Source organism: Panthera uncia (assembly GCF_023721935.1).
Source record: "Panthera uncia isolate 11264 chromosome B3 unlocalized genomic scaffold, Puncia_PCG_1.0 HiC_scaffold_1, whole genome shotgun sequence".
In the NCBI taxonomy this organism is placed as follows: Eukaryota; Metazoa; Chordata; class Mammalia; order Carnivora; family Felidae; genus Panthera; species Panthera uncia.
Genome location: NW_026057582.1, coordinates 61427471 through 61438104, shown reverse-complemented (window position 1 = coordinate 61438104; position 10634 = coordinate 61427471). Strand labels below are relative to the sequence as shown.

The following is a 10634-nucleotide window of genomic DNA, read 5'->3' as shown; positions in this document are numbered from 1 at the left end:
GCTAGGTCTGGGGTTGGGGACTCCTGGTAGCGGTTTTCCACTTCAAGCCCTTCCGTCAGCAAGGCTCCCATGGGATCCTACCTCTTTTCAAGGGTACACACGCGAAACAAATTGGACGGACCTCCTTGTGCTTTTTCCTCAGGTTCATAGGTTGGAATTTATCGGCCACCAGAAGATTCCTGCCCTATCGCCTGGTTCTGGGACTTGTGACTGACATTGGCTGTCCCTGGATGGTTGTTTAATGGAGAGAACTCACCAGACTTCGTTGTATTAATAGCCCCAAAAGCAGATCCTTGATTTGTCTGTGAGAAAATGAAAATCATCTTTTAAGAAATTGTGCTTTGGTTCTTTGCCCCTCACGCCCAATTCCTTAATTACGCCGTAGAAGTAGGGGCTTTATGAACATCTCTCTAATTATATCTGGTGCTGATCTCACCGCATGATGACTTTCTGTTTCACTGGTATTCGAAGCCTTCCTAAGCTTTGGAAGAGCAACCCATACCTTAGCGTAGGCCCAGGACACTTTTATTTCTCTCTCTTTCTCAAAGACTATTGTGGCATCAGGAACCAACAGCAGTGGTTTTCTCTTAAAGCGGTGTCTCCACAAAATACTAAAGCAGTGAATCTTCTGATTGCCAAGGCCAGATATCTCAGGAAAGGAGATGAAGGCAGTAATAATCAAGTTTCTTCTGATTCCCATCTTTTTGCTGCTGGAGCAGCTAAGAAGAGATCACAGATGAATACTCATAGGGAAGATCATGCCTTGCCACCTGTGAGGAACACTATTCAACTTCCAACAAGACCTCTGAATTCAGAAGAGTGGGATAAATTCAAGGAAGATTTCAAAGGAAAGGCTAATTTTGAAAGTTGGATCATTTCACAAATGGCTGACTGCCATAGCTCTATAGATGTGGCCAAATCTTTGTTAGCCTGGGTAGCTGCAAAAAACAATGGTATTGTAGGCTATGATTTGCTGGTCAAGTATTTGTATCTCTGCGTCTTTCATAAACATATATCAGAAGTTATTGATGTCTATGAAATCATGAAAGCCAGATACAAGAGGTTAGAACCTGGAGGATATACTCTTCTCATCCAAGGATTAATCCACTCAGACAGATGGAAAGAGGCCTTGCTGCTGTTAGAGGATATCAAAAAAGTCATGATTCCTTCAAAAAAGAACTACAATGATTGTATCGAGGGAGCCCTCCTTCACCAAGATGTAAACCTAGCGTGGAATTTGTATCAGGAATTGTTGGGTCATAATCTTATTCCTATGTTGAAAACTTTAAAAGCATTCTTTGATTTTGGAAAAAACATAAAAGATGATCAGTATTCAAACAAGCTACTTGACATTCTCTTGTATCTAAGAAATAATCATCTATATCCTGGGGAATCATTTGCACACAGTATAAAAACATGGTTTGAAAGGTAATTTTAATTTTTTTATATGTATGTTTTTAATTCAATACCGTTACCTAAAAGCAGCTGCCTCCTTTTTTTGTTGCTGAGAATTACTCTATTCAAATTATACTTTCCTCCCTTGAGATTTATTTCTCCTTAAAGACAACATTTTCTCTCTTTTTTTTTTTTTTTAACATTTTTATTTATTTTTGAGACAGAGAGAGAGACAGAGCATGAACAGGGGAGGGGCAGAGAGAGAGGGAGACACAGAATCCAAAGCAGGCTCCAGGCTCCGAGCTGTCAGCACAGAGCCCGACGTGGGGCTCGAACTCACGGACCGCAAGATCATGACCTGGGCCGAAGTCGGACGCCCAACCGACTGAGCCACCCAGGTGCCCCAACATTTTCTCTCTTTAAAAAAAGTAATAGCATAAACAAGTTGTTGTATTTTCCATTCATCACATAAAAGGGAAATTATAGATCATTTGTATGTTTTTATGTATTTTTTCTTTTTGGAAGGATCACCTGTTTTTTCTGAGGTATTCACTTTGATGTGCCTACCAATAGTACTTATGGCTGGAGTTTATAGCAAGAAAACTGGAGCTGTCTTTGGATCATATTAGTATGTTCAGAAGTTCTTCTGAAACCTAGTGACTGGTATCTGTTTAATCTATGCATTTCATCAACTTGGATGTTTAGAACAGATAAGGGAAGCCTGAGCAGACATGATATGCCTGTTAAAAATGTTAAATGTTAAGTGTTAAAAATGGAAAATCTCTTCATTCCAGTTCATTTTGTATCTTTCCATCACCCAACTCCTCTCTCCAAGGCTCTCTGCTTTCCCTCTGCTTTTTGTTCACGTTCCTGGCTGTGACCCTATTTATTGCTTCAGTTTTTTATTCACTGATTCACTACTAATTTTTTTTAGGCACTTTCAAAAAAATTCATTCTTTTTCTCTTTTTCTCTTTTCAACTATATGTATATCCTTTGCACAGAGCTTTGAAGTAGCAGTCATGTTTAATTATCTTGTTTAACAAATTTGTTGAATATGAGTGGAGGAGCTAGATTGTGAAATTATTTGAATGCCAAGGATTTTGGGTTTTGTTCTGTTACCTTACAGTAGAGTTCCAGGGCACCTGGCTCAGTCGGTTAAGCATCCTACTCTTAATTTTGGCTCAGGTCATGAGACCTAATCTCAGGGTTATGAGATTGATCTGAGCATGGAGCCTGCTTAAGATTGTCTCCCTCTCTCTCTCTCTGCCCCTTCCCTGCTCTCTTGCGTGTGCACTCACTCTCCTCTCTCTCTCAAAAAATAAATTAAAAAATAAAAATAAAAAAGGTAATTGCCAAAACAGAAAAAAAGGTTGGAGAGGGATTAAGATTGGAAATAGGAAGATCTGTTTGGAGGCAATTGTAGGTTTGAATGAGAGATGATGAGATCCTGAATTATGAACTAGGGAAGGAGAAGGCAACAGAGTCCTTAGAAACTGATGGTAGTATATGTGAGAGAAAAAAAAGGAATACATTGATTGAGCAAATAAATCAGGTAGTTTTGAATGCTTCCATTTGGGTAGGCACTTTGGGTGTTTTGTGATGTAAGATCTATTATGATGGCATTCACAACCTAATGGAGAATGCAATACTTGACAGTTAATAGTGGTGTATAAGAAGATAGTGTAAGGGAAGGAATTACTCTGGGCAGGAACAATCTCTGGCAGCTTCATGGAGAAAGTTAGAGTTGAGTTTGATTTAGAGGTTACACTATTAATGTTAGCTGCACAATCCTGTGAAAGTAGATTTAGACTTGAAGATGAGGGTTGAATGACCAGAGGAGAAGTGAAGGGAAGGAGGTCCACAGTAGGGTACTGTTCCCTCCTTAGCCCCATCACAGTGTATCACCCACTCTTCTAATTAAACCATCCTAGGGAAGTATCCTGAACATTTCAGAGCTCTTGCCTGCCGAGTTTCTAAATACAGTTTCTAAATAAAATGCCTATTTTTTGGTTCTATGGGAATCTGACCTTTTTTCTTTTTTTAAAAAATTAGAATTATTATCTCATTTATTTTATCAATTTGTTTATATTGTTTTAAGTTTTAGGAATCTGATGTAATGATTTGGTCTTGTAATCTTTTTTTGTAGTGTTCCTGGGGAACAATGGAAAGGACAGTTCACAACAATCCAGGAAAGGTAAAGACCAGTATTTTATTTTTAACTTGTTTGATTCAGGTTTAGTAGGTTTTGTTGCTACCGATCAAAAAAATTTTAAGAATACTTTAGAAATTGGGTAATTAAGAGAGTACCCAAGAAAAAAAGCCATATTTGGCATATGGAGGATTTGCAGTGCTCAACATGTTTTTCCCATAGGTGCAGTGAGCCTCATGTGAAGCCTCAGAGATATTTTGCCCTACAGATCTGGAACCCAGTTGTGTTTTGGGAATAAGTTTAAATACTTTATCTGGATGCCCAGCAGTCTACTTTTTTGGGTTTTCTGGCATACCTAATGTGTGTTGTTATCAGTTTTACAAAAAATTGCATGTGATGATCACAAAGATTATAACATTCTTTTTAAATTACCTTTCAATTTCTTTCTGTCCTAGGATTATTCATTCTAGAGAAAATTCTTTTCCAGGATACCATTTAACACAAACTTTTGTAATTACAGTGGTCAGTGTTCGGGCTGTGGAAAAACCATAGAGTCTATTCACCTGAGTCCAGAAGAGTATGAATTTCTCAAGGAAAAAATCATGAGGGATGTGATAGATGGAGGTGATCAATACAAAAAGACAACCCCTCAGGTGAGTCCTGAACAGGATTTATTCCTTTTTTGGATTGCTTTTCTAGAGTAGGGGTTGGCAATTTTTTTCTATAAAAGACTGATAGTAAATATTTTAGGCTTTGTGGGCCAGTAAATATTTTGGGCTTTGTGGGCCGTACAGACTCTGTTGCAACTTTTCAACTTGAAATACAATACATAATATAGTACATAAATGAATGAGCATGGCTGTGTTCCAGTAAAACTATATTAATGAAAATAACAGTGGGCTGGATTTGGCCTGCCAGCTATAGTTGCCAACCTTTAGGAGAGACTGCTTAGAATTTAATAGAATAATTGGGGTAGACTATCATCCATGTATTGAAGTCAGTTCTGTTTCATGTAGATGCAAGTCCACTTAAGCCAAAAAGATAGGTGCTTATTTTTTTGTCTAAGTATTTCCAGAAAACTGTGTTCAGTAAATTCCCATGAAAACATGGCTTTTCACAACTCTTCTAATCAAGAGAATTTAAGGTAACTTGACAAAATTATTTCCAAATTTTCTAAGTATTGAATTTGATTCTATAAGTCATTTTTAATAGCTTCATTTTGCTAATCTTCAGTACTTTATACTGGTTCACTAAGTTGAAGAACTAAAATGCTTTTACAACTTGGGGAAAAATTGCTTATCATCTTACTAAATGCTTTTTTTTCAAGATACCAAATGAAAATAAGAAGTACAAATAGTTTTGCCTTCTCCCCTTGACTTAAAATTGTCACAGAAGGCCCCTAGATCATATGAAAACTTTTAATCCTCAAAATAAAGTCAAAATATGGTCCATAAAAACATTAGCTTCATTTTATGGAATACCTTTTAGCTGACTTTATTGATAAATAAAATTAGTTAACGTTTATTAATGATGCTAAGTATTTTATATTCATTATCTTATATATTATTTAATTTTTATAACCACCCTAATAGGTACTATTTTATTTCTGTTTTATAGAGAGAGTGACTGAGGCTTTGGGAGATTAAATCTGCCCAAGGACCCCTCATTAGGACTGACTGACCCTAAAAGCTTTACTGTCACACTCTATTGCCTCTCATTGCATGACAGTCCATAGTTCCATATAAATCTGACAGCCAGCTGGTTGGAGTAGCTTTAAGAATTTCTGCCAGCTGATATACGATTTAAACAAATAAATTTCATTTCCCTCATCAAACATCTGTTGAATGCTTATGTGTATTTTCTACAGTAGATGTTAAGATAGATGCAAGGTTGTGTACAAATTATGCTGTTTGCTGCCAAAAACTTAACCATTTCTGTTGTGGATTAATTGAAGTTTTCCCACCTTTCATTTTTTATTTAATAGTCTTCAACCTAAAGGAAAAATGAAAGAATAGCACAATAGACACCTACATACTCTTCATTTTGAGTAACCAATTGCCATTTATGCATTCCCTCCGTATGTTTTTATGAGCTATATAAATGTAGGTTGTGGGGGCACCTGGGTGTCTCTCAGTTGGTTGAGCGTCTAACTCTTGTTGTCAGCTCAGGTCATGATCTCAAGGTTTGTAAGTTCAAGCCCACATTGAACTGTTAGTGTGGAGCCTGCTTGGGATTCTCTCTCTCTCTCTCTCTCTCTCTCTCTCTCTCTCTCTCTTCTTTCTCTGCCCCTCCCCTGCTCGCTCTTTCTTTCAAAATAAACAAATTAAAAAAATAATAGTAGGTTGTAGACATATTACCTTAAATATTTCAGCGTGTATCTTCTAAGAATAAGAAAATTCTGTTATTAAATACCATTATCACATTTAAGAACCTTCATATTAATATAACTTAATAAAAGGCACATATTCAAATTATCCCAGTTGCCTCCTTAAAATGTATTTTATAACTTTTCCCCCCACTGATCCAGGATTCGGTCAAGATTTGTTCATTGCTTTTGGTGGTTAGGTCTCTCTAAATCAAGAGCAGCCCCTCCCACACTGCTTTTTTTTTTTTTTTTTTTTTTAATGACATTGATTTTTTTTTTGAAAAGTCTAGGTGTTTTGTCTTATACTGGACTTCTCAAACTTTGTACCTGTGAATCATTTGAAGGTCTGGTTAAAATGCAAATTATGATTGAGTTGTCTAGGGGCCCAAGACTCTGTATTTTGAACAAGCTCCCAGATGATATGATTCTGGTCTTTAGACCACATTTTGAGCAATAAGACTTTAGACTGAGTGATTGCTTTTTCTTCATTAATTCAGTATAGAAGATTTTGGGTAAAGTATGTGGGTGATGCTGTGTGCTTACTGCAGCCACATAATACTAGGTTATTTTCACTATTGATGCTAAGTTTCATCACTTGATTAAGAGGACAACTGCCAGATATCTCCATTATAAAGGTACATTTTTCCCTTTGTAATCTTTGTAATTAAAAAGTGGGGTGCCTGGGTGGCATAGTTGGTTAAGCGTCTAACTCTTGATCTCGGCTCAGGTCATGATCTCACATTTCATGAGTTGGAGCCCAGCACCAGCTCTGTGCTGATGGTGCAGAGCTTGCTTGGGATTTGGGGCGCCTGGGTGGCTCAGTCACTTGGGCGTCCGACTTTGGCTCAGGTCACGATCTCATAGTTTGGTTCGTGAGTTCGAGCCCTGCATTGGGCTCTGTGCTGACAGCTCAGCCTGGAGCCTGCTTTGGATTCTGTGTCTCCCTGTCTCTCTCTGCCCCTCCCCTGTTCACACATGTGTACATGCATACTCTCTCTAAAAAAATAAACATTAAAAAAGTAATCTGTGGAGTAATATTTCAGGACTATGCAGATATCCTGTCACTCTTGCGGATTTCCTGTTAACTCTTCACCTAGTGTTTTTCACATCATGGAGATGATCTCTACTTTTGGAGGTTGCACAGTGGTGATCTTCAAGTTACTTTATTCCTCCCACATTTATTAACTGGTACTATTCTATAAATGGTTTTTCTCTTTCTTGGAGCTCTTTTGTTTGTTTGTTGTTTTTTTTTTTTTTTTAATTTTTTTTTTCAACGTTTTTTATTTATTATTTTTGGGACAGAGAGAGACAGAGCATGAACGGGGGAGGGGCAGAGAGAGAGGGAGACACAGAATCGGAAACAGGCTCCAGGCTCCGAGCCATCAGCCCGGAGCCTGACGTGGGGCTCGAACTCACGGACCGCGAGATCGTGACCTGGCTGAAGTCGGACGCTTAACCGACTGCGCCACCCAGGCGCCCCTTTTTTTTTTTTTTTTTAGTTTGTTTGTTTTTTAAACATTATTTTTCAGACAGAGAGAGAGAGAGAGAGAGAGAGCATGAACAGGGGAGGGTCATAGAAAGAGGGAGACACAGAATCTGAAACAGGCTCCAGGCTCTGAGCTGTCTGAGCCTGACGTGGGGCTCGAACCCATGGACTGCGAGATCATGACCTGAGCCGAAGTCGGACGCCTAACCAACTGAGCCACCCAGGCGCCCCTGTTTTGTTTTTTTAATAATCTATATAGACATAAGGACAAGGACTTTTTTTTTAATTAATTGTGTTAGAATCCATTACCATCATTATTCTTTTTGATGCTCAAATTGTCTTGGATTTATCTTTTAGGAGCCCCCTTCAAGCCATCTCCTGTTTCTTTTTGGCATTTCACCACTATCCTATCAGTTTTTGCCCCCAGCTTTTGCACTTCTCTTCTTTCTGGCACAATCACTAATTGAATACTTTTGTTTGACACCTCTCAGTGGTTAAACATTGCTGTAATTCCTTTTTAATGAATATCACTTTAAATCTAGATTAATAGAAGGAAGATTTGTTAGTATTCTCTTTTGGAAAAGACTTAGAACCCAGAGCACATCTTCTTGTTGGACAGCGTTATACTGCAAGAGGAGTTGCAGGCTCCAGACTATGGTGAGAGTAGCAGAGAGTAGTCATATATTTAATTACTGTAATTGGCAAAGTAACTGATTATATTCACCGAAGGATTGGAATATTTTAGGGCAAAGGAAATTATTCTCTCTTTTCAGTATGCTTCCCCTTTCCCCCTGAAGGTCTCCAACCCTATATTCCATCTCTTGAAACTGCCTTTCACCTTCAAGCTGTTAACATAATAATAATTGCACCATTTATGGAATGATTATCATATGTCAGGTACTTCAAGATCTGTTACACTCACGACAACATTGCAAGGATATCACCCTTTTGAAGATGGGGAAGCTCAGGGTAAGCAATGTATCCATGGTTAAAGAGCAGTGAAGAAAGTCATATGATGTGGCTGGATTGTTCAGGGTTTAGTTTTTGTGTTATTGGCGGAGGAGAAGGGGCAGGGATGGATCCAGAGCACTGCTAGTGGATTGGAGTAGAACCAACTCTTTTTCTGGGACTAGAGCCCAAGGCAAATCTGTCGTTTGAAGGTGTGAGAAAACATATAGCCTAAGGAGCCTTGAGGAGAGTTTTAAGCCTTGGAAGTTTGGAATATTTGGGAGAGGATTGGAGAAAGTATTACTGGATGGTGCTGAAGTCCCAACTGAGGGTGGAGAGCATAAGTTTGTAATGGCATTGATCTGTGAGACACTTTCAGCATTCCTGGGCCATCTAGGAATAGGAATAGGGAAAGCAGGTAGATGGGATGGTACAGGATTTTGCTAATCTGGTATAGTTGAGGGAAAACAGGAGTTGAAGGTGTAGGTGAAAGGATGGATCAGTTAATGGGCCAGGAGATCAAGCTTGATAGGAAGGAAGTAAAGATGGGTGGGAGCTCATGGATTAGGAGACAATAGACATAAAAGTGGATTGGAGACTCATTGAGGTTGAAGAGCAAGCATAAAAGGAGTGAGAATGACAAACAGGAGATTTTGATCAGTGTGTATTAGAGTTTAGATGTTAGAGATTGAGTGCTCTACAGTGATGACAAAGTCCAGAGTATGACAGTTAAGCAGATGAAGAGACTGAGAGCCACAAGTGCTAGATGGTCATCCACAGATTTATTGAGTGTCCATATGATAATTTTTTAATAATAATTTTAAAATTATTTAAATAATTAAATTGTTATTTAAATAAATTTAAATTTATTCATGTGGCTTTTTAAAATAGCCACATTTTATGGAATGCTTACCAGGTGCCAGGCACTGTGCTTTGTTATTTAGGCTGGTGATGAAGACTGAGTCGGATGGCAAATTCTCAATGCATGTAGAAATGTCTGGGGTGACACAGGTGATAGCAAAGAGGAGGAGTCAGCAAAGTATGGCCTGAAGACCAAATCCAGCCCACCACGTGGTTTTATGAATAAAGTTTTATTGGAACACAGCCATATGCATTCATTTCTGTATTGTCTATGGCTGCTTTTGCCTTGCAGAATTGGGTACCTATAAAAAGAGACCATGTGGCCCATAAAACCTAAACTGTTTACTATCTGGCCCTTTACAGAAAAATTTGCTGACCACTGGTATAGATGAATATCATAAACCTTAGTTGATGTGGGGATTGGAGACAGTGATTTTGAAATTTTATTTATTTATTTTTGAGAGAGAGTGAGAGAGAGAGATGACAGTGTGAGCAGGAGAGGGGCAGAGAGAAAGAAGGAGACACAGAATGCGAAGCAGGTTCCAGGCTCTGAGCTGTCAGCACAGAGCCTGATGCTGGGCTAGAACTCATGAACTGCAAGATCATGACCTGAGCCGAAGTCGGACGCTTAACCAACTGAGCCACCCAGACACCCCAAGACATAGTGATTTTGAAGGAGCAGTGGGTACTAGAAGAGGGCCTTTTCTTTCTCCTCAGTCCTATAGCATGCTTTGAGAGAATAGGTTCCCTAAGAACTAAGTAACTAAGAAATCATTGGTAACCTCAGGAAGAGTAGTTTTGATAGTACACTGGAGGCCAAAGCCTGCCATGTTAGAGCAACTGAGTGAACACACATTGAGTGTAAACTATACTTTTGCGAAGATTAGATGAAAATCAATTAGAAGAAATGGGATAGTTGTGGCTGGAGGATGGTAGACGTCAAGGGAGGGGATATAGGGAGATGGGAGAGACTTGTGCATGTTTAGGTGATGGAGAAAAGGTGTCAGTAAAGATAAAAATGTTGAATAAGCAGGACACGTAAGAGAGAGAATGGATTATGAATGACCCAGTTTCAGAAGTAGGAGGAGTTGCCAAAAAGAGCACAAATGGGGAGGTTAGAAATAGAGTTCTTATTTGAGACTGTAGAAAAGAAAGTGAAGATGGGTGCAGATATAGATAAATATATAGGTAGAGGGAGAGAAGTTTGAGGGAAGTGACATCTGTGTCAAATGGATATAAGGTGAGAGATTGGAGTCAAGTGGAAAGTCTAGTCAACACTAGAGACAGTAGAGACAGTTTGGAATGGTTCTTAAGGAGAATGGCAGAAATGCTAACTCAGGGCAGAAGGATTATGACAGGGTGGGTGCTGAGATTTGAATCAGTAATTTGTAGACATTACATGAATGTATGATTTAATATTTTTCTGACA

General features: G+C 38.7%; 1 protein-coding gene across 2 annotated transcripts in view; it reads left to right on the top strand.

Annotated features, from left to right (window-relative positions):
* PRORP (protein only RNase P catalytic subunit) overlaps nucleotides 1-10634 on the top strand; it is a 132453-nt gene that overhangs the window by 337 nt on the left and 121482 nt on the right. The window contains exons 2-4 of one of the 2 annotated variants that reach the window (XM_049612891.1): nucleotides 143-1428; nucleotides 3543-3590; nucleotides 4066-4198. In XM_049612891.1, the coding sequence (XP_049468848.1) occupies nucleotides 440-1428; nucleotides 3543-3590; nucleotides 4066-4198 (1170 nt within the window). In that variant the 5' untranslated portion in view covers nucleotides 143-439. The remainder of the gene's footprint in view (nucleotides 1-142; nucleotides 1429-3542; nucleotides 3591-4065; nucleotides 4199-10634) is intronic. The other variant, XM_049612893.1, reaches the window with a different exon arrangement.